Raw genomic sequence first — 23,781 nt, 5'->3', positions numbered from 1 at the left:
AAAAAATAGCTGGGCGTTGTGGCGGGCACCTGTAGTCCCAGCTACTCGGGAGGCTGAGGCAGGAGAATCGCTTAAGCCCAGGAGTTGGAGGTTGCTGTGAGCTGTGTGACGCCACGGCACTCTACCGAGGGCCATAAAGTGAGACTCTGTCTCTACAAAAAAAAAAAAAAAAAAAAGAAATAAAGGCAAACAGTTATGAATGGAAGGAACAAAACCATGTCTTACATAGAAAATTCCAAAACCTCTTCAAAACACTAAGTCTTATTTCTTCTGTCAAACTGTATATTTGCATCCATCAGTCAACTTCCCTTCATGTCCCTCTCCCTTCTGCCCTTTTCAGACTCTGGTAACCACTGATGTACTTTCTGTCTTCAGGAGATCACTTTTTTAGCTCCCAGATATAAGTGAAAGAAAACATGAAACATTTGTCTTTCTCTGTTTGGCTATTTCACTTAACATAATGACATCCAGCTCCATCCATGTTTCTGCAAATGACAGGATTTCATTCTTTTTCTAATGGCCAAATAATATTCCATTGTGTATATATATATACCTCATGTTCTTTTCCTATTCATCCATCAGTGAGCACTCAGGCTGATTCCATATCTTGGCTATTGTGAATGGTGCTTCAATAAACATAGGAATGCAGATTATCAATTTTATATATTGATTTCATTTCTTTTGTATATATAACTGTTAGTAGAATTGGTGGATAATATGGTAATTCTATTTTTAGTGGGTTTTTATTATTTTGTTTTGTTTTGAGGCAGAATCTCACTCTGTCGCCCTGGGTAAAGTGCCATGGTGTCATAGCTTACTGCGACCTCAAACTCATGGGCTTAAGTACTCCTCTTAAGATCACTCCTTCTGAGCCTCCCAAGTAGCCGGGACCACAGGTGCCCACCACAACACTCGGTTATTTTTTTTTCTATTTGTAGTAGAAGTAGGGGTCTTGAACTCCTGAGCTCAAGCAATCCATCCACCTCAGCATCCCAGAGTGCTGGGATTGCAGGTGTGAGCCACTGTGCCCAGCCAATTTTTAATTTTTTGAGGAATCTCCGTATAGTTTTCATAGAGGTTGAACTTATTTACATTCCCACTAACAATGTATAGGGTTCACCTTCTTCACATCCTCACTAGCCTTTGTTATTCCCTTTTTGATAAAAGCGGTTTTATTTATTTATTTTTTATTTATAGAGATGAAATCTCACCATTGATCAGGATAGCCTTAAACTCCTGGCCTTAAGCAATCCTCCCACCTTGGTCTCCCAAAGTACTAGGATAACAAGCATGAGACACCAGGCCTGAATGATAAAACCACTTTAACTGGAGTGAGAAGATATTTTATTGTGGTTTTGATTAGAATTTCTCTGATGATTATGATTTTGAGCACTTTTTCATATACCTGTTGGTCATTTGTATGTCTTCTTCTGAGAAATCCCCTCTCCCCCACTCTTTAGAGCCGGAATTTCTCTCTGTTGCCCAGGCTGAGCTCAAGTAATGCTCTCACCTCAGCCTTCAGGGTAGCTGGGACTACAGGTGTGTACTACAATACCTGGCTTTTTTTTTTTTTTTAATAGAGATGGAATCTGGCTTGTTGTCCACACTGCTCTCAAACTACTGGCTTCAAGAGATCCTTCTGCCTTGGTCTCACAAAGTGCTGAGACTGAAGGCATGAGCCATCGTGCGCAGCTACTTTGCCACATTTTTAATTGGGTTGTTTGGGTTTATTTTGCTATTAAGTTATTTGAGCTCCTTATATATTCTGGTTATTAATTCCTTGTCAATTGAACAGTTTGGAAATATTTTCTCCCATTCTGCAGGTTGCTTCTTCATTTTGTTCATTGTTTCCTTTGCTGTACTGAAGCTTTGTAGCTTGATGTAATCTCAGCTGTCTATTTTTGCTTTAGTTGCCTGTGCGTTTGTGTTGGGGACCAGCCTCAAACTACACTGTGAGTTCTTTCCCAGTGACCGGCAGAGATGAGAGGATGCGGAAAAATGAAATGTCAAGACACAAAGAGAAAGTTTCTTTTTTTTTTTTGTAGAGACAGAGTCTCACTTTATGGCCCTCGGTAGAGTGCCGTGGCCTCACACAGCTCACAGCAACCTCCAACTCCTGGGCTTAAGCGATTCTCTTGCCTCAGCCTCCTGAATAGCTGGGACTACAGGCGCCCGCCACAACGCCCGGCTATTTTTTTGTTGCAGTTTGGCCGGGGCTGGGTTTGAACCCTCCACCCTCGGCATATGGGGCCGGCGCCCTACTCACTGAGCCACAGGCGCCGCTCCAAGAGAAAGTTTTGTTTTTTTGTAGAGACAGAGTCTCACTTTATCACCCTCAGTAGAGTGCCATGGCGTCACACAGCTCACAGCAACCTCTAACTCTTGGGCTTACACGATTCTCTTGCCTCAGCCTCCCGAGTAGCTGGGACTACAGGCGCCCGCCACAACGCCCGGCTATTTTTTGGTTGCAGTTCAGCCGGGGCTGGGTTTGAACCCGCCACCCTCGGTATATGGGGCCGGCGCCCTACCGACTGAGCCACAGGCGCCGCCCAAGAGAAAGTTTTTTTAAAGAGCTGGGCTGGGGCTCTTTCCGTCTCCGGCCGCCGCCATGTCTGCGCACCTGCGGTGGATGGCGGTGCGGAACTGCTCCAGCTTCCTGATCAAGCGGAATAAACAGACATACAGCACCGAGCCCAATAATCTGAAGGCCCGCAACTCCTTCCGCTACAACGGACTAATTCACCGCAAGACTGTGGGCGTTGAGCAGGCCGCTGACTGCAAAGGGGTCGTGGTGGTCATGAAGCAGAGATCTGGCCAGCGGAGGCCTGCCACCTCCTACGTGCGGACCACCATCAAGAATGCCCGGGCCACCCTGAGCAGCATCCCGCACATGATCCGAAAGAACAAGTACCGGCCGGACCTGCGCATGGCTGCCATCCGCAGGGCCAGCGCCGTCCTGCGCAGCCAGAAGCCTGTGATGGTGAAGAGGAAGCACATAAGACACACCAAGAGCCCCTGAGCTCTGTCCCTCACAGTAACAAAGAGTCTGCTGACTTCTTAAAAAAAGAGCTGCGCTGGGAATCTGTCCATCTTCAAGCATGAGGACTGTTGGCAGCCCCTCACTCCAGGCCAGCTCCATTTTTATTACACACATCACTGTTTTAATCATCAATCTAATGAGGGAAGGCTAAAGTCTTACGTCATGGTTCTTGCTGGGCTTGCAGTTTCTTTCTTTTTTTTTTTTTTTTGTAGAGACAGAGTTTAACTTTATTGCCCTCGGTAGAGTGCCGTGGCCTCACACAGCTCACAGCAACCTCCAACTCTTGGGCTTAAGCGATTCTCCTGCCTCAGCCTCCGGAGTAGCTGGGACTACAGGCACCCGCCACAACGCCCGGCTATTTTTTGGTTGCAGTTTAGCCGGGGCCGGGTTTGAACCCGCCACCCTCGGTATATGGGGCCGGCGCCCTACTCACTGAGCCACGGGCGCCGCCCCGGGCTTGCAGTTTCTAACCAAACTATTTCTTTAGCTAACTATGTTAATTAGACTGATTTATCTCTTACTATTATTACTACAAGATATTTATGATCTTAACAGAAACAGACATGGGACAGGGAACACGGTCCAGGAGCAGAATGTCAAAGCAAACACCAATTTAGCAGGCACACAAATCTCAGGAGTGGCAATTAACCCATGAGAAGCCTTGTGCTCAGACAAGCTGGCACTTCTGAGATGACAGAAGAAAGAAGATATTTTTCTCCTTATCTTTCTTTTTTTTGCAATTTTTGGCCAGGGCTGGATTTGAACCCACCACCTCTGGTATATGGTGCCAGTGCCCTACTCCTTTGAGCACCGCCCGATCTTTTCTCTCTTAACAAGGTTTAGACACTCACTTGGTTTCCAAGCAAATTCAGCATTGGCTCGCTAACTCCCCAAACGCACTAACTCTTCCTGAGAGGGCAGCCTCACCCGTGGCAAGCCTTGTCTCTCAGTGACCTCTGAGCTGAGTTGCAGTGGGGAAGGGGTGAAGGTCCAGCAACACAGTTAGCTTGAAAACGCCAAGCTTTCAGGCTATCGATTTACAACAGATTTTGGGTTTCTCTAATCCACTTCTCTCCTGTCTGTTCCCTTTTGCCTATCATCTGCAATCATTTCTTAATTCAATTCCTAGCCTACTTATAATAAACAATTGAATACTCTTTTTAAGCTTATTAAATCTTTTTTGTTTGTTTGTTTGAGACAGTCTTACTATGTCACTCTGGGTAGAGTGCCATGGTGTCACAGCCCACAGCAACCTCAAACTCTTGGGCTTAAGCAATTCTCTTGCCTCAGTCTCCCAAGTAGCTGGGACTACAGGTGCCCACCCCAGTGCCCAGCTATCTTTTGATTGTAGTAGTCATTGTTGTTTGGTAGGCCTAGGCTGGATTCGAACCTGCCAGATCTGGTGTATGTGGCTGGTGCCCTAGCTGCTGAGCTACAGGCGCCAAGCCATAAATCATTATTTCTAGTAATGCAAGCACATTAAGATATGACTCTTCCCTTACATACCCACATGTCCACCCACACTTTTGAGTTGTTACACATTTTTTTTTTTTTTTGCCCAGACCAACATCATAGAGTTTTTCCTCAATGTTTTCTTGTAGTATTTTCATAGTTTCAGGTTATATTTAAGTTTTAATCCATTTTGATTTTATTTTATTATGGTGAGAGATAGGGGTCTAGTTTCATTTTCTGCATATGGTTAACCAGTTTTCTCAGCACTACATATTAAAGAGGCTGTCCTTTCACCATTGTATATTCTTGGTGCCTTTGTTGAAAATAAGTTGGCTGTAAGTGTGTGGATTTATATCTGGATTCTATATTCTGTTCCATTGGCCAATGTGTCTGTTTTTATGCCAATATCATGCTGATTTGGTTACTATAGGCTTGTAGTATATTTTGAAGTCAGGTAATGTGAAACATTAGTTTTTTTTCTTTTTCCTCAAGATTTCTTTGGGTATTTGGCATCTTTTGTGTTTTCATATAAACTTTAGGATTGCTTTTTTCTGTTTTTGTGAAGAATGTTATTGGTATTGTGATAGGGATTGCATTGAATCTGCAAATTTCTATGGCCACCAAATGGCAAGTACTTTGAAGGTGACCATACTGATATTCAGCAACAAGATATATAGCACTTTTTCTAGGACGAGTTCATGAACTTAATTGTCAGGCCTTGTATGATGACAGCTTTGATGGCAATTCTAGGAAAAGAGTTCCAAAATTCTTTTTTTTTTTGTAGAGACACAGTCTCACTGTACCACCCTCGGGTAGAGTTGCTGTACCATCACAGCAACCTCTAACTCTTGGGCTTACACGATTCTCTTGCTTCAGCCTCCCGAGCAGCTGGGACTACAGGCACCTGCCACAATGCCCAGCTATTTTTTTGTTGCAGTTTGGCAGGGGCTGGGTTTGAACCCGCCACCCTCGGCATATGGGGCCGGTGCACTACTCACTGAGTCACAGGCGCCGTCCTCATGACTTAATTTTGATTTGTCAAAGTTTTCTATTTCTTCAGGGTTCAATCTTGGTAGGTTGTATATGCATGCAAAATTATCTTTTTCTTCTAGGTTTTCCAACTTGTTGATATATAGTTGTTCATAATAGTCTCTGATAATTCCTTGTGTTTTTGTGTTTCAGTTGTTATTTCTCTCTTTTTTTTTTGTTTCTGATATTATTTATTCAGGTCTTCTCTCTTTTTTTCTTAGTTTAGCTAAAGGTTTGTCTATATATTGTTTGTTTTTTCAAAGAACCAACTTTTCACTTCGTTGATCGTCTTTATTAGCTTCTAGTCTCAATTTCATTTACTTCTACTCTGTTATTTATTATTTCTTTTCATTTACTAATTTTGGAGTTGGCTTATTCTTGCATTTCTAGTTCCTTGAAGTGTATTTTTAGGTTTTTTATTTGAAGTCTTTCTATTTTTTTGATATTGGAGTATATTGCCATAAACTGTCTTATTAATACTGCTTTTACTGTATCCCATAGATTTTGGTGTTGTATTTCCATTTTCATTGATTTTAGCAAGTTACTTTCCTTCTTAGTTTTTTAATTGACTCATTAGCTGTTCATTAGCATGGTTTTAAATTTCCATGTGTTTGTGTATTTTCTGAGGTTCTTATTGTCATTAATTTCTAATTTTATTTCATTATGGTTAGAAAAGATACTTGATATCATTTCTCCTTTTTTGAATTTATTGAGACTTATTTTGTGGCCTAAGATACAGTCTATTCTGGAGACTACTCCATGTGCTAATGAAAAGAATGTGTATCTTGCAGCAGTTGGGTGAAATGTTCTGCACATATCAGTTAGGCCTTTTTGATCTAGTATGTAGTTTAACTCCACTATTTCTTTGCTGAATTTTTTTGTCTGGATGATCTGTCTGTCATTGAGAGTGAGGTATTAAAGTCTGATATTATTGTACTGCAGTCTATCTCTCTCTTTAGATCTATTAATGTTTGCTTTATATACCTGGGAACTCCAGTTTTAGATGCATGGATATTTATAATTGTTGCATCCTGTTGCTGATTGACCCCTTATCCTTATATGGTGACTTTCTTTGTCTCTTTTTACAGTCTTTGATTTGTAGCTTATTTGATCTGATATAAATATAGCTATTCCTGCACTTTAATTGATTTCCAGTTACATAGAATATCCTTTTTTACCCATCCACTTTCAGTCTGTGTGTGTCTTTATAGGTGAAGTGAATTTCTTGTTGGTAGCAAATGATTAGGTTTTGTTTCTTTATTCACGTTAAGCTTCTTAATTGGAGAACTGGGTCCATTTACATTTGGTATTATTACTGGTAAGTAAAGACTTACTACTGCTTTTCTTTCTTTCTTTCTTTTTACTTCTTTCCTGGTTGTTTAATTAATTAATTTATTATTATTAAATCATAGCTGTGCACATTAATGTGATCATGGGGCACCATACACTGGTTTTATAGACCATTTGACAGATTTTTATCACACGGGTTAACATAGCCTTCCTGGCATTTTCTTAGTTATTTTGTTAAGACATTTACATTCTACATTTACTAAGTTTCACATATACCCTTGTACGATGTACCGCAGGTGTAATCCCACCAATCACCCTCCCTCCACCCCCCTCCACCCCTCCTCTACCTTTCCCCCTTCCCCCTATTCTTAGGTTATAACTGGGTTATAGCTTTCATGTGAAAGCCATAAATAAGTTTCATAGTAGGGCTGAGTACATTGGATACTTTTTCTTCCATTCTTAAGATACTTTACTAAGAAGAATATGTTCCAGCTCCATCCATGTAAACATGAAAGAGGTAAAGTCTCCATCTTTCTTTAAGGCTGCATAATATTCCATGGTGTACATATACCACAATTTATTAATCCATTTGTGGATCGATGGGCACTGGGGCTTTTTCCATGACTTAGCAATTATGAATTGGGCTGCAACAAACATTCTGGTACAAATATCTTTGTTATAATGTAATTTTTGGTCTTCCGGGTATATGCCTAGTAGAGGAATTATAGGATTGCATGGCAAATCTATTTTTAGATCTCTAAGTGTTCTCCCAACATCTTTCCAAAAGGAATGTATTAATTTGCATTCCCACCAGCAGTGTAGAAGTGTTCCCTTTTCTCCACATCCACGCCAACATCTCTGGTCTTGGGATTTTGTGATATGGGCTAATCTTACTGGAGTTAGATGATATCTCAAAGTAGTTTTGATTTGCATTTCTCTGATGATTAAAGATGATCAGCATTTTTTTATGTCTGTAGGCCGCGTGCCTGTCTTCTTCAGAGAAGTTTCTCTTCAAGTCCCTTGCCCAGGCTGCGATGGGATCACTTGTTCTTTTCTCGCTAATACATTTGAGTTCTCTGTGGATTCTGGTTTTTAAACCTTTGTCGGAGACATAACCTGCAAATATCTTGTCCCATTCTGAGGGCTGTCTGCTTGCTTTACTTACTGTGTTCTTGGCTGTGCAGAAGCTTTTTAGTTTGATCAGGTCCCAGTAGTGTATTTTTGAAGCTGCTTCAATTGCCCGGGGTGTCCTCCTCATAAAATACTCACCCAGACTGATTTCTTCAAGGGTTTTCCCTGCACTCTCTTCAAGTATTTTTATAGTTTCATGTCTTAAGTTTAAATCTTTAATCCAGTGAGAGTCTATCTTAGTTAATGGTGAAAGGTGTGGGTCCAGTTTCAGTCTTCTACAGGTTGCCAGCCAGTTCACCCAGCACCATTTGTTAAATAGGGAATCTTTCCCCCACTGAATGTTTTTAATTGGCTTGTCAAAGATCAAATAACGGTAAGTAGCTGGATTCATCTCTTGGTTCTCTATTCTGTCCCAGACATCTACTTCTCTGTTTTTGTGCCAGTACCATGCTGTTTTGATCACTATTGATTTATAGTATAGTCTGAGGTCTGGTGGCATGATTCCTCCTGCTTTGTTTTTATTTCTGAGTAGTGTCTTGGCTATTCGAGGTTTTTTCTGATTCCATATAAAAAGAAGTATTATTTTTTCAAGATCTTTAAAGTATGATATGGAGCTTTAATAGGGATTGCATTAAAATTGTATATTGCTTTGGGTAGTATGGACATTTTAACAATGTTGATTTTTCCCAGCCATGAGCATGGTATGTTTTTCCATTTGTTAACATTTTCAGCAATTTCTTTTCTTAGAGTTTCATAGTTCTCTTCGTAGAGAGCTTTCACGTCCTTTGTTAGATAAACTCCCAAATATTTCATCTTCTTTGGTACTACTGTGAATGGAATAGAGTCCTTAACTGTTTTTTCAGCTTGACTATTGTTGTTATGTATAAAGGCTACCGATTTATGAATGTTGATTTTGTAACCTGAGACGCTACTGTATTCCTTGATCACTTCTAAGAGTTTTGTAGTAGAATCACTGGTGTTTTCCAGATAATACAATCATATCATCTGTGAAGAGCGAAAGTTTGATCTCTTCTGACCCTATATGGATACCCTTGATCGCCTTTTCTTCCCTAATTGCGGTGGCTAAAACTTCCATTACAATGTTAAAGAGCAGTGGAGACAATGGGCAGCCTTGTCTGGTTCCTGATCTGAGTGGAAATGATTTCCATTTAACTCCATTCAATACGATATTGGCTGTGGGTTTGCTGTAGATGGTCTCTATCAGTTTAAGAAATGTCCCTTCTATACCAATTTTCTTAAGTGTTCTGATCATGAAGGTATGTGGTATATTATCAAAAGCTTTTTCTGCATCAATTGAGAGAATCATATGGTCTTTGTTTTTTAATTTGTTTATGTGCTGAATTATACTTATAGATTTATAGATATTGAACCAGCCTTGAGACCGTGGGATAAAACTGACTTGGTCATGTTGTATAATTTGTTTGATGTGTTGCTGGATTCTGTTTGTTAGGATCTTGTTGAATATTTTTGCATCTATATTCATTAGTGATATTGGTCTTTAATTTTCTTTTCTTGTTGGGTCTTTTCCTGGTTTGGGGATCAGGGTGATGTTTGCTTCATAGAACATGTTGGGTAGTCTTCCTTCTTTTTCTACATTTTGGAACAGGTTGAGTAATATAGGTACTAGTTCCTCTTTAAAGGTTTGGTAGAATTCTGACGTGAAGCCATCTGGTCCCGGGCTTTTCTTTTTATGGAGGTTTTGTATGGTTGAACTTGATATGGGCCTGTTCAACATTTCCACTTGATTCTGGCTAAGTCTTGGAAGGTGATGTCCTTCCAAGTATTGGTCAATTTCCTTCAGATTTTCATATTTCTGAGAATAAAGTTTCTTGTAATATTCATTGATTTTTTTGATTTCTGAGAAGTCTGTTGTTATTTCGTCTTTGTCATTTCTGATTGATGAGATTAGAGTTTTACTCTTTTTTCCTGGTTAGGTTAGCCAAAGCTTTATCTATTTTATTGACTTTTTCAAAAAACCAACTTTTTGATTTATTGATCTATTATATAATTCTTTTATTTTTAATTTCATTTAATTCTGCTCTTTTCTGGTTGTTTTAAACTGTTCTCTTCTTACTGTCTTACTTTGTGGTTAAGTGATTTTCTCTGATAGTATATTTTAATTTAATTTAATTAATTTTTTTAGAGACAGGATCTTGCTATGTTGCCCAGGCTGGAGTGCAGTAGCTATTTACAGGCATGATCACAGCACACTACAGCCTCAAACTTCTGGGATAAGTGATATTCCCCTCAGCCTTTCAAGTAGCTGGAACTATAAACTCATGCTTCAGTGCACAGCTTTGTTGCTTTTTTTATTTTTAGTGACTTTCTTATAGGTTTTTGCATTGTGGTTACTATAAGGTTTACATGAAAAACCACCTTAGAAGTATGACAAGTTATCTTAAAGAAATAAAACCTTGGGCGGCGCCTGTAGCTCAAAGGGGTAGAGTGCCGGTCCCATATGCCGTAGGTGGCGGGTTCAAACCCAGCCCCGGCCAAAAAAAAAACAAATAAAACCGGGGCGGCGCCTGTGGCTCAGTTGGTAAGGCACTGGCCCCATATACCGAGGGTGGCGGGTTCAAACCCAGCCCCGGCTGAACTGCAACCAAAAAATAGCTGGGCGTTGTGGCGGGCGCCTGTAGTCCCAGCTACTCGGGAGGCTGAGGCAAGAGAATAGCTTAAGCCCAGGAGTTGGAGGTTGCTGTGAGCTGTGTGAGGCCACGGCACTCTACCGAGGGCCATAAAGTGAGACTCTGTCTCTAAAAAAAAAAAAAAAAAAAAAGAAATAAAACCTAATCACAATAAAAGAGAATAGAAACAAAGAAATAAAAACCTTTTCTACACACTCCATCCCCCCACCACATTTAGATTTTGTGTTGTCTCAGTTTACATCACCTATCCCATAATAGTTTGCTGTAAATTTTTGATAGATTTGTGTTTCGTGTTTCATACTAGACTTATGAGTGGTTTGCACACCATAATTATGGTACTTAATTTTACTATGGGTTTTTTATGTACTTAATTTTACTCATGGGTTTTATACCTTCAAATATTTTTCTTTTTGCACATTAGTAGGTTTTCTTTTCTTTCAGATTGGAGAATCCCCTTTAGTACTTCTTCTTTCTTTCTTTTTTTTTTTTTTTTGCAGTTTTTGGCCAGGGCTGGGTTTGAACCCGCCACCTTTGGTATATGGGACTGGCGCCCTACTCCTTTGAGCCACAGGCACCACCAGCACTTCTTATTTCTTGTAAGACAGGTCCAATAATGGTGAATTCTCTCAGCCTTTGTGTGTCTGGAAAGACTTCATCTCTTCTTCATATTTGAAGGTTAGCTTTACTAATTAGAGTAATTTTTTCTTAATTCTGTTGCCTCTGGCTAGAATGCCATGGCATTAGCCTACATCATGGCAACTTCAAACTCCTAGGTTGAAGCAGTTCTCCTGCCTACGCCTCCCAAGTAGCTGGGATTACAGGTGCCCACCACAGCACTTGGCTAATTTTTTCTATTTTTAGTAGAGGTAGGCATCTCGCTTTTGCTCAAGCTGGTCTCAAACTCCTGAGCTCAAGCGATCCTCCCATCTTGGTCTCCCAGAGTGCTAGGATTATAGGTGTGAGCCACTACCCCTGGCCTGGATCATTAATGATTCATAGATTTGATCTTTTCATTCATTTCCACGTTTTTAATATTTTCTTCTCTGACAGTGTATTTCCAATACACTGTTTGTTTTTGAGCTCACTGATTCTGTCCTCTGCTTAATCCAGTCTGCTGCTGAGAGCTTCTAAGGGATTTTTCAGTTCAGCAAATGTATTTCTCGGTCTCAAGATTTCTGTTTGATTTATTATTATTTCAAGCTCTTTGTTAAATTTCTCTGATAAATATTTATTTATTTAGTTAGAGACAGAGTCTCACTTTGTTGCCCTTGGTAGAGTGCCATGGTGTCATGGCTCACACCAACTTCAAAATCTTGGGCTTAAGTAATCCTCTTGCCTCAGCTTTCCAGGTAGCTGGGACTACAGGCACCGGCCACAATGCCCGGATATTTTTAGAAATGGAGTCTCACTCTTGGTCAGGCTGGTCTCAAACTTCTGGGCTCAGGCAATCCACCCACCTTGGCCTCCCAGAGCGGTAGAATTATAGGTGTGAGCCATCGCACCTGGCCCTCTCTGATAATCTTTTGAATTGTTTTTCCTTGTGATCTTGGAGATCACTGAATTTCCTTAAAACTGCTATTTCCAATTCTTGATGAGAGAGTTCACATATTGCTGTTTTATTAAGGTCAGTCACTGGTTCGTTGCTTTCTCCGCCTCAGACTCTTGAGCACAAGTGATCCTTTTACCTCAGCCTCCCAAGTAGCTGGGACTATAGGTGCCTGCCACAACACCTGGCTATTTTTAGAGACGGGAGGTCTCGAGCTTGCTCAGGCTGGTCTTGAACTCCTGAACTCAGGCAATCTACCTGCCTGGGCCTCCCAGAGTGCTGGGATTACAGGAGTGAGCCACTATACCTGGCCTTGCTGTTGTTTCTTATGTATGTACGTATATGTCTTTACATCGAAGGATTCATTATTTATTCCATTCTTCTCTGTTTGGCTTATTTTGGTTTTATTTCATATGTTTTCTTAGAGAAACAGATCCTAATGAAATCAGAGAGGGTCGTACATGATATCCAGAGAGTGAATTATTGGGTTGAAAGGTAGGGACCATTTCATGTTGCAATAGTGGTCAGAGCTTTGCAATAGGGATTCTTAAAGCTATTGGCTGCTCACAACAGAGACTCATGATTCTGTATGAAGGACTGAAAATCTCAAAGATAACCTGGAGAAAGACCTCAAAATGCTTCCTTCAGGACAAAATTATGACTGGCTTGCATGGCTAGTCTCAGAATTCTAAGTTTCTTTCTTTTTTTAATTTTTTGAGACAGAGATTCACTCTGTTGTCCTGGGTAGAGTGCCGTGCTGTCATCACAGCTCACAGCAAACTCAAACTCTTGGGTTCAAGTGATCCTTTGCTTCAGCCTCTAGAGTAACTGGGACTACAGGTGCCCACCTGGCTAGTTTTTCTATTTTTAGTAGAGACATGGTCTCACTTTTGCTCAGGCAGGCCTCAAACTCCTGAGCTCAGGCAATCCACCTGCCTCAGCCTCCCAGAGTGCTAGGATTACAGGCGTGAGCCACTGCGCCCAGCCTCAAATGTACATTTCATGTTACCTTTTTGGTTTCTTCTCATACTGCAAGTATTGCTATTTAATTACTCTTCCACCTGTGGGAGACACACTATTGTTTTATAATAAAACTATGACAGTGCTCTATGATGACCCAACACATATCCAGGACTCTCACACCCCAGAAAGTCAGGCACAGTCAGCTTTCTCCACTCAATGACAGGAACTGGAGGACTTACTTTGCCTGGTCTTTCTAAGTATGTCTTTCAGCAGCCTCAAGCATGTAAGAGACACCTGCCATATGTAAGGACATTTAAAAACACCTACTGTGTGCAAGAACATTTAGTAGACACTTGCTGTATATAAGTTCTAAGTTAGGGGTGGAGCCACAGAGTTCTATAAGAGCTAAGATCATGGAATATGCCCCCAGGGTCAAAGTACCAAGTACACTTGGGGTGGGGAGGGAAGAAAGAAGGAACTTGCACTGAGGCCTCTAGTTTGCTTCCTCCTTTCTCCCAGCTTGGTCCCTGTGGCTATGCCCAACAGCCCCTTCCCCTACCTGCATGTGTCCAGTACCCACTCCTGGTTCTTCCTCTCAGAAGAATTCCTCTGTAATTCTTCCCTGATTCATGCTCAGCACCCAGGGTCTCTGTAGACACAGTGTGGTGATAGTTCTACTCCAGATTTCCTTTCAGGGTGGCTCCTACTAGGCTGAATGTGGATGGAGCAAACGCCACCCATCATTACAGCCTCCTGGGGAGTGGGGGGTCTTGACTAGGCCCAGCCAGTCCTCTATTCTGTCCCCTACATTCCCCTGGGCCCTACCCAGTATCTGCTCCTCTCACCTCCCAGCTCCTGTGCCTGCCCCACTCTCAGTCTCAGATGGTGGCCTGTTTCCTGCTTCACTGGGAAGACAGGAGGGGCCCAGGAAACTCTCCCATCACCTCGGCCAGCCCCCTCCAGCCCTGAGGGCTGTATCCTGCCCCCCTGTTGAGATGGACCTCAGCGATTACAGGTAAAGGGAACTCCCTATTCTGGGTGCTAGAGTCCAGCCCTCATCCCCAAAAGAACCACCCAGTGACTCCCCTCTCCCTGCCCTGCAGCTCCTCAGGTCCTTCCTCCACCAGATCCCAGTGCTCATCCCACCCCCTACCTCCCTGCGCATTTCTCTGCTCCCCTTTACAGCAAGCACCCAGAGAGTCCTGTACTCGCTGACTGCTCTTCCTCTCTTCCCTTGGATCACCCAGTCCAGCTTCTTTTACATTTGGATATCTGGTTTCCCCAGTATTATTGTTGAAGAGAATATCCTTTCCCCTTCATTTAGCCTCTACTTACAATTGTGAAATGATGCCTCACACCACCGGAAAATGGGCACTGGTGTACTGCGTGCTTCCATTAAGCAAGGGCTCCAGAGTGTTGCAAAGTCAACAGACAGTATGTATAATCCCCCTCTGCCATGTTGGGAACTAAACTTAAAACTCTTTCATAAACAATTATGCATTGTAAAAATGAATGATGTAGAAAGATCATGATTTTTTGAATGAAAACAGAAAGGTTAAAAAAAAACCCAAACCCATGTAGGCTATGGAACAATTTGCGTTCTTGAGAGAAGAAATGTCTTGAGAGCAGCTGTTCCCAGGGAAGGGGGCGAGGGACTCTGGGATGGGAGGAATGCTTTCTTATAATTATTCCTGTTGCATTTTGCATTCCTTGATCATTTTTTGTCAAGTATCTTTCTCACTTACATACATCACATTTTCACTGAGAAAACTAGTGTTTTAGGAATCCATATGACAGAACTCAAGCAAGCAGGATTCCTTAATTACCATGTTGATATTTAAGTTATGGTTTCTCAATCAGCACTGTTGATGTTTGGAGCTGCATCATTCTTTGTTGTGGGATCATCCTGAGCGTTGAAAGATACAGCATATGTGACCTTAACCCACCAGATGCCAGTCACACTCCCAAGCTAAAGCTATGTCCAGACATTGCCCAGTGACTGGGGGCTTAGAACTGCTCTGTGTGAGGATTACTGTGATGTGACCCTGTCAGCCACATATGCTTTCTGACAGCTCTGGGTGGCTGCCTCTCAACCATGGGTAGACTAAGAATTAGCCCAAATTATAATAAAATGTAAGCACTGTTGTTAAACTATGGACTGCAGGCCAATGTAAACTACATCCTGTGTTTGTACATAAAGTTTTATTGGGACACAGCTACATTCATTTGTGCACTATAGTCTATATTTGCTTTTGTGCTCTAACAGCAGGGTTAAATCTTTGCGACAGAAACCATCTAGACTTCAATGCCTGAAATGTTTACCATCTGGCTCAGAAAAGTATTGCTGACCCTAAACAGTAAGATAGGAAATCTAAGTTGTAACAGACATATTTTTCTTCCCCTATAGGACTCAGATCTGTTGCTATTTTGAATAGGGGAAGGAGAAAACACATGCTTTCGGTTTTTCTAAACTGGCTGTTAGGATAAAAGCATTACCCACTATTTCTGGAGAGGCAGCCATCTCAGGAGCTTGACAAAAACCTAGACTTCTTCTAGAATGAACATGATGACTAGGATTCAACACCAAATATGCTAGCAGTTATTGTCTGAGTGGCAGATCATAAGTAAGCTTCTCCCTTTTCTTGTCTAGTTTCCATTAAAAAAAATGATGGACACCTATCACTCCCACAATCAGAAAAACTAAAGCTTTCATGTTAATTTGGTGACAGTTTCTAGAAGAAGGCCAACAGAAGAGATGAGGAAGTCCAACTTAAGGTGGCGATGGGGAAAAAAGTCCTCACATCTTTTCTGAAAGTTCTGCTCTCAGAGTATCAATGAAGAAACTATCAGGTAAATAAGGAACTGATGCTGTAATGGTTGATTTCATGTATGAGCTTGACCGGGCTAAGGGATGCCCAGATAACAGGTAAAATGTTATTTCTGAGAACATCTGTGGGAATGTTTTTGAAAGACATTAGCATTTTAATTGGTGGACTTAGTGACGAAGATCCATCCTCCCCAAGGTAAGTAGGCCTCATCCAATCCCTTGAAGGCCCAAAACAGAACAAAAAGATGGAAGAAGGGTGAATATACTTTCTGTTTGAGCTGGGTCATCCATCTTTTCCTACCCTTGAGATATCAGCACTTCTGGTTCTCGGGTCTTTGGACTCAGATTGGGACTTGTACCATCAGGTCCCAGTAGTTCTCAGGCCTTTGGACTTGAAGTACACCACCAGCTTTCTTGCTTCTCTAGCTTGTAAATGGCAGATTATAGGACTTCTCAGCCTCTGTAATTGCATGAGCCAGTTCTTCATAATAAATACCTCTCTCTCTGTGTCCACACCCCCTTTCAATCTCCAATATATATTAACTAAAGGCAGTGCCATCATGGCACTGCTGCTCTTTTCTGGTTCACACAAGGAAGGAAGTGACTGACTGTATATAAGCGCCAGAGTCCAGGACCTTGGGAGCGGGTTTCCCCCACTGCTGTCCCCTCTTCAGGCTTGGGATGGGGCTCCCAGGGTCCCTATGCTAAAGCTGAGTCCCCGCTCACCCTTCAGCTCCAGGGAAATTTACAGCCGGGAGGGTAGATTCTGCTGGGGGCTGCGGTCCCCAGAGCTACATCCCTGATTTATTTTTTTGTGGAGATGAGAACCTCACTGGTCTTGAACTCCTAGACTCAGTAGATCCTTCCACCTCTGCCCCCCAAAGTGCTAGGATGATAAGCATGAGTTACTGCAGCCAGCTTCGAGTCATTAATGTTTAGCTTCTCAGTTAGGATGGAAGTAGGCTTCTAAAGAAGATTTTAACATCTAATTAAAGTTTGAGGTGTACCTTATATGAGAGTTCTCCAGAGAGAGGAATTTGCCAACACAGTGGAGATCTGTGACAACATAGGGGATCCCCTCTATGGGTTTTATGGTTCACAGGTAATCCTAGCACTCTGGGAGGCCAAGGCAGGTGGATTGCCTGAGCTCAGGAGTTTGAGACCAGCCTAAGCAAGAGTGAGACCCTGTCTCTACTAAAAATAGAAAAACAAGCCAGGTGTTGTGGTGGGCACTTGTACTCCTACCTACCTGGGAGGCTGAGGCAAGAGGATGGCTTGAGCCCAAGAGTTTGAGGTTACTGTGAGCTATAACATCATTGTACTCTACCCAGGATGACAGAGTGGATTCTGTCTCAAACAAACAAACAAACAAACAAACACACACACACACACAGATGATCCCTTGACACCACAGAGTAGTGCTGCTGGTGGTGGATGAGGCATGGAGATTAGTTCAAAGGTTGACAGTGTGTGTCCCTGCCACAGCCTGAGCTCTTAAAGTGTCTGTAACTCTCAGGTTTGTATGTACAGTTGACCCTTGAACATTGCCGGGGTTAAAAGCACTGACCCCCTCCCATGCAGCTGAAAATCCACATATAATTTTGATTCCCCAAAACTTAACTACTAGTAGCCTGCTATTTTGTATGTTGTGTGTGTTATATGCTGTATTCTTTCAATAAAGTAAGCTAGAGAAAAAGAAATGTTACTAGGAAAGTCATAAGGGGCCAGGCATGGCAGCTTGTGTCTTGAGCCAAGGACACAAGATAGAGGGTAGCCCTCCATGTGGTTAAGGAGTGGGAGAAGGCAGCACTTACTTCTCTAAGCCATAGGCTCTTGATTTACAAAACTAGAGTAATATGGCACCCCTCCACGTGGTTAAGGAGTGGGAGAAGGCAGCATATCCCACGGGCCACTGCCCAGCCAGGTAGTCAAGGAGTGGACAGGGGGAAAGGGCTTGCAGAGAGCAGGGCACTGAACAGAGAGGACTTGCCCAGCCTTTCCATCTGAGTTTAGTGATGCTCCATCATGCCTTCCTGGCTCTGGGCAGGTGGGCTGTCACTACCCAGCTGTGGTGGAGGTTCTCCTAGTGGACACTAGGGGGCAGCAAATCCCCAACTGGCCAGTGTCTCCATTCATCAGCCGCCAGCCCTCTAGCCAATTCAGTACTGTGTTCTGCAGCCGGCCAGCGATGCATCCTGTCCACACAGGCGACACTGATAACTCTTTAAAAAAAAAAAGTATTCCTACCTACAGACTATATTAATATTCTAGGATTTCTTATGTCTTATTGGACTTCTTTTGGCAGGTTCATTGTAGAAATTGAGACAATTAAAAGAGGAGAGTTATAAAGTACCCAGAATCAGCACAGTTCACATCTTGGAGCCCATAATCCTGATCAAATTTCAGACACAAATGGGGAGGAAGGGTGCATTTTTACCTGTCTCTTTTTTTTTCTATGATATCATGAACCTTTTTCAGGTCAAGTATCTTGCTCTTTGTGGTGAAACAAGTTTAGTTTTCACATTTTGGTTGTTTCCAATTATTTGCTGCTATAAACAATGACTCAGCGAATATCTTGTAGCCAAATGTATCATTGAAATTTTGATGTTGCCTCCATAGATAAGAAACTCAGAGCCCACAGAGGATGATCTGTACGTAACAATATTGGTGATGTCAAAAGCCACTTGTTATCAACTAACATGTATCAGACAGGCATTTTCTCTGGCCTGGAAGAGCTGAGCTTCTCCATGATTTCATAAGATATATTTATTACCCTAGTTTTTTTGTTTGTTTGCTTTTTGAGACAGAGTCTCACTATGTCGCCCTTAGTAGAGTGCTGTAGCATCATAGCTCACCACAACCTCAAACTCTTGGTTTAAGAGATTCTCTTGTCTTAGCTTCCCAAGTAGCTGGCTATTTTTTTTTTTTTTTTTTTTTGTTGTTGTTGTTATTTTAGTCCTGGTAGGTTAGCAGGCCCAGGACGGGTTCAAACTCATGAGCCCTGATGGATGTGGCTGGCACCTTAACCACTGAGCTTATAAATCAAGAGCCTGTGGCTTAGAGAAGTAAATTTTTTCCCCCGAAGCAAAATTCAAATAATATAACATTAAGTACTTTAAAAAGTATAATTTCATGGCATTTTGTGTATTCACAGTGTTGTGCAAACACCACTTCTAGCTAATTCCAAAATATCAATCTCTGTAAAAGACCCCACCCTCATTAGCAGTCACTCCCCATTCCCCTCCCCCAGTTCCTGGAAACCACCAGTCTGCTCTGTCTCTGTGGATTTGCCTGTTCTAGACATTTCATATCAGTGGAATCATCCACTACGTGTCCTTTGGTGTCTGGTGTCTTTCACTCAGCATCATGTTTTCCAGATTCATCCATGCTGTAGCAGGTGTCTGTGCTTTGCTTCTTTTGATGGCTGAAAAATATGCCATTATATGGATCCCATTTTGTTTATTCATTCATTAGTTAAGGAACATTATGGCTAACACCTTTCAGCTCCTATGAACAACCCTGTACAAGGGTTTGTTTGAGTTCTTGTTTTCATTTATTTTGAGTCTTTACCTAGGAGTAGAATTGATGGGTCATATGGTAATTCTGTGCTTAACTTTTTGAGGAACGTGAAGAGGTAAATCTTGCACAAACACTGAAAAGTGACAGGAAGAACTTAAAGCCTAGTTTTGACCCACAACCCGGGGCTGCACTGGCACCCTCCTAGACAGGGTGTGAGCCCATCTCCTAGTGTCTCTTAGCCAAGCCCTCTAGACATTGCCCAGGAGAGTCAGTCCTACTAGAATTCTGCATCATGAGACAGGTGAGTCTGAATGGGATACCAGCCAAAAGGGAGATAAAAGGATGCGATTTATCCAAAGAACTGACCAGTCTCAGGCAGATACCTGACCTCTATGTGGAGTGTGCTCAGGGGCGGTGGTGGAGGGAATGGTGGCCTCCAAAAGGGATATAGGACTCCTGACAGCTGTGGATGTGACCTTTATTGGAAAAAGAGTCTGTGCAGATGAAATTAAGTGAAGGATATCAAGATGAGAACATCCTGAATTGCTTGCATGGGCCCTGAATCCAATGACGAGTTGCCGATAGGAGAAAAATGGAGGGAAATTTCAGACACAGGAAGACACAAATACCAAGGCCATGTGACAGATGAGACAGAGACTGAAGTGAGGAAGCTTTAGCCAAGGGGTCCTCCTGGATTATCCCAAATAAGGATGATGACAAGTGTTTTTATAAGAGCGAGACAGAGGGAGATTTGAGGCAGAATCAGAGAAAGCTGTGTAAAGACATAGGCAGGGCTGGTCTTGGTGGCTCACCTATGTAATCCCAGCACTCTGGGAGGCCGAGGTGGGTGGATTGCTTGAGCTTAGGAGTTTAAGACCTGCCTGAGCAAGAGGAAGACCCCATCTCTAAAAAATAGCAGGTGCCTGGAGTCTCATTTACTCTGGAGGCTGTGGCAACAGGATTACTTGAGCCCAAGAGTTTGAGGTTGCTGTGAGCTAAGATGCCATAGCACTCTACTAAGGGTTACAGAGTGAGATTCTGTCTCCAAAAGAAAAGACACAGGCAGGGATTGGAGTGATGTGGCCACAAGCCAAGGAACACCACGAGCTCCCAGATGCTGGATGGAGCAAAGACGGATCTTCCCCCTAGAGCCTCTGGAGGGAGTGTGGCAGGGTGACGTTTGGACTCAGAACTCTGACAGGATGATGCCTGTTGCTCCAACCTGGGCCATCTCACCGATGTGACTCACCTGAGCACCGGCCACAGTGCAGGTGTGGGGTGGGGGATGAAGGCAGGCTCATCCCTATAAATCCTGGTCTCAACATGACCCTGAAGGGTGACTGTGAACGTGAGGCAGGGAGGATGGTGGAGAAGAGGCCATCCCTGCCCTGGGTGAAATCCTCCATGTCACTTCCCTGGACACTCATCCTCCTCTACAATTAGGGATGGTGACAGGGACATCTGAGCATGTGGTGGGTTTGTTTCCTCCATCAGATGAGTGCAGCATGATGGACTCGCTAAGCCATGAAGCTCTGTGTGGAAAAGCCTAGAAATCCTGCTGAAACACAGCCGTTCTCTGTCTTACCTGCCTTGACACAGAGCTTTGTAAGATTTATTTATTTTTAATGTTCAGTTTATTAAGCATTTACATCTAGCAAACACATGGCCCCAAATATTGAAACGCTGCTCTGCAGCTAATAAATCAACCTACACATTTCATGAAGCAATTTCATCAAATTGTTAAATGCTGATTTCACACTTAGTCAAGGTCTTTTTTTTCATTGTGGTAAAGTATGTACATAATATCGATCATGTTAACCATTTATTTGTAAGTGTATAATTCCATGACACTAGACGCATTCACAGTGTGTCCAAACCTCACCACAAGCTATACCCTAAATTTTTCATCACCTGACATGAACTCCAGGCCAATTAAACACTAACTCCCCAGGGCCCCTCCCCTAACCCCTCATTTCCACTGTGTAGCTGTGAATTTGCCTGTCCCAGGTCTCTCAATGAATTGCAATACATAATATTTGTCCCTCTTCGTCTGCCTTACTGAGATGTGGCTCTTTAATGATCTTGGTCCAGTGAGCAGAACATCAAATTAACTACAAAAGGTCACATCACTGGGTCCCAGAGCTGAAGCCCTGCTGAACAGACAGACCCCGGTGACCCAAGCCTGGGTTCACTCCCATCCTGCCCAGAATAGGGCCAGGGCCCCAGGCCTATTTCCGTGAGCGACAGAGTTCCTGGGCCAGGCCCATCTCCTGCTGAGAAGCCCTACAGCCCTGCTCTGGCCCCAGCCCACATTCCTGCCTTTCTGGCTAATTCCACTTGACTGGGTTCCAGAGAGGTCCGGAAGCCACCGCTGGGGATGGCAGAGACCCCTGATGTCCTTGGAAGGATTAGCTCAGCGACCCACTGACTCAATGCAATTAGGAGCATTTGCCCAGACTGTGAGCTTTCCTGCCCTGAGTGGACCCTAAAGTCAGCTGAGGGCACCGCTGGCTGCAGACCCAGGTAGATTTGGCTGTGTCCTGGGGTCTGGCTTGTTCCCAGGACAAGGGCCCAGGCTAGTGGTCCTGTTTCCTTGTTTCTTTTTCTCCTCTCTGTCCTGGTTCACATCGGTGTGAAAGATCCCCTTAGTTTCCCTATGCCTTTTAACTTGGTACAATAAGAGGCCCACCTTCCTCTCCCTTTAAGGGTGCCTGACAGGGTGGTCCAGATTGCAGTGAGAAAGAGATGGAAATACTTAATTTAGATCAGAAATCCATTTTCAGCCCACTTTTTTTTTTTTTCTTTTTTTGGGACAGGGTCTCACTCTGTCACCCAGGCTAGAGTGCCATGGTGTGATCATCCCTCACTGGGCCTCTAACTCCTTGGCTCAAGTGATCTTTGGCCTCCCAAGTAGCTGGGACTACAGGCACACTCTATACCACATCTGGCCAATTATTTTGTTTTTCTAGAAATGAGGTCTTGCTATGTTGCCCAGGCTAGCTTGAACTCCTGGGCTCAACTGATCCACCAGCCTCCCAAAGTGCTGGGATTATGGGCATGAACTACCTCCTTCAGCCTGAGGTTCAGCCTACATTTTAAATTGTGTTGTAAGTGAGATTAAATTCAAATATTATAAAATTCACCATTTTCAAGAGAACACTTTAATGGCATTTAGACATTCACCCCATTGTGACACAATCACTTCAGTCTAGTTGCAGAAAATTTTCACCACCTAAGCAACCCATTTTATAGTTTTTTGTTGTTGTTGTTTTTAAGGGTGGTTTTATTAAGGAATAGTTTATCTAAAATAAAATGCATAAGTTTTAGTGTACAGTTCACCAAAATTTGAAAATGTACACACCCATGGGACAACCCCTCCCCAAATTAAGATCTGGAACATTTGCATCATTCTAGAAAGTTCCCTCATGTTCTCAACATGTGTATTCTAAATTCCCTTTCTGTCATTCCTAACATTTCTGTATAGGTGGAATCCTCTGCAGTAGCTACCTCATGGTCTCTTAGCGGGGTTGTTCTGGACTGGTTCTTCATGTTGCCTGGAGTTTTCTGCTGATTCTTCCTCATGGGTGATTTCTTTTATCTGTTTCCTTGCCCTAATTTTCCTTTCACTTCCTCTTGCTCTTTAAGTTCTCGTGCCTGTGGAAGTTGTGGGCGGGTTTAGACGGATTGAACACACGCGACCACTTGCCGGTTTTCCACTGTTTTAGTCCTCCTCTTGGGGTCCAGAAGTCTCTCGCTGACTCCCTGTATCCTCTCAGGGGTGATGATAGGCAGTTCCCACCAGCCAGAGATGCCTGGAGTCCTATATCCCCAGACTCACGGTGCCCAGATGCAAGGAAGCTGTTACTCGGCTGCCATCTTGCTCCGCCTCCAGTTCCCTCATGTTCTTCCCAGCCAATATGCACCCTCCACACAGAGGCAACTTGCATTCTGATTTGTGGCATTATAAATCAGTTTTACCCATTCTAGAAATTCATTGACAAGGAACTATACATATAACACCAAACAGCCTGGTTTTAACTTTTCTAGTTATATCCGTGAGCTTCTGACTTCACTCAATGCTGTCATTCCTAGGATTCAGTGATCACGTCTTTCCCAAGGACGATTCCAGAGTTCTTTTATTTGCCTGCACTCTAAATTCAACTGAACCTACCTTGTAAGAGAATCTTATTTTGTATGAGTGGGGGATTTAGCAGAAATTCATTATGTTTGCTTTAGGAGTTATAATAATTTGTGAGAAGAAAAGAAAGGAATTGATTTTATGATAATCTAGCTGTGTTTTTTTCCCTAGAAAAAT

The 23,781-nt window shown here is 42.7% G+C and overlaps 2 protein-coding genes across 2 annotated transcripts in view; one reads left to right on the top strand and one right to left on the bottom strand.

The window, feature by feature from the left end:
- The window catches only part of LOC128581015 (uncharacterized), a gene marked incomplete at its 5' end in the record, with an annotated part of 42,995 nt that overhangs the window by 13,497 nt on the left and 5,717 nt on the right, over window positions 1-23,781 (bottom strand). Inside the window, 2 exons of the mRNA XM_053583475.1 lie at window positions 2,744-2,956; window positions 17,143-17,179. Coding sequence (XP_053439450.1) covers window positions 2,744-2,956; window positions 17,143-17,179 — 250 coding nt within the window. The remainder of the gene's footprint in view (window positions 1-2,743; window positions 2,957-17,142; window positions 17,180-23,781) is intronic.
- Window positions 2,581-3,056, top strand: LOC128582345 (60S ribosomal protein L28-like). The gene has a single exon (XM_053586189.1). It carries the CDS (start codon window positions 2,609-2,611, stop codon window positions 3,017-3,019), a length of 411 nt encoding a protein of 136 aa, XP_053442164.1. The 5' UTR covers window positions 2,581-2,608; the 3' UTR covers window positions 3,020-3,056.

Source organism: Nycticebus coucang, chromosome 3 (genome assembly GCF_027406575.1).
Source record: "Nycticebus coucang isolate mNycCou1 chromosome 3, mNycCou1.pri, whole genome shotgun sequence".
NCBI lineage: Eukaryota > Metazoa > Chordata > Mammalia > Primates > Lorisidae > Nycticebus > Nycticebus coucang.
The sequence above is the reverse complement of the archived record's forward strand: the minus strand, read 5'-3'. Positions and strand labels throughout refer to the sequence as shown.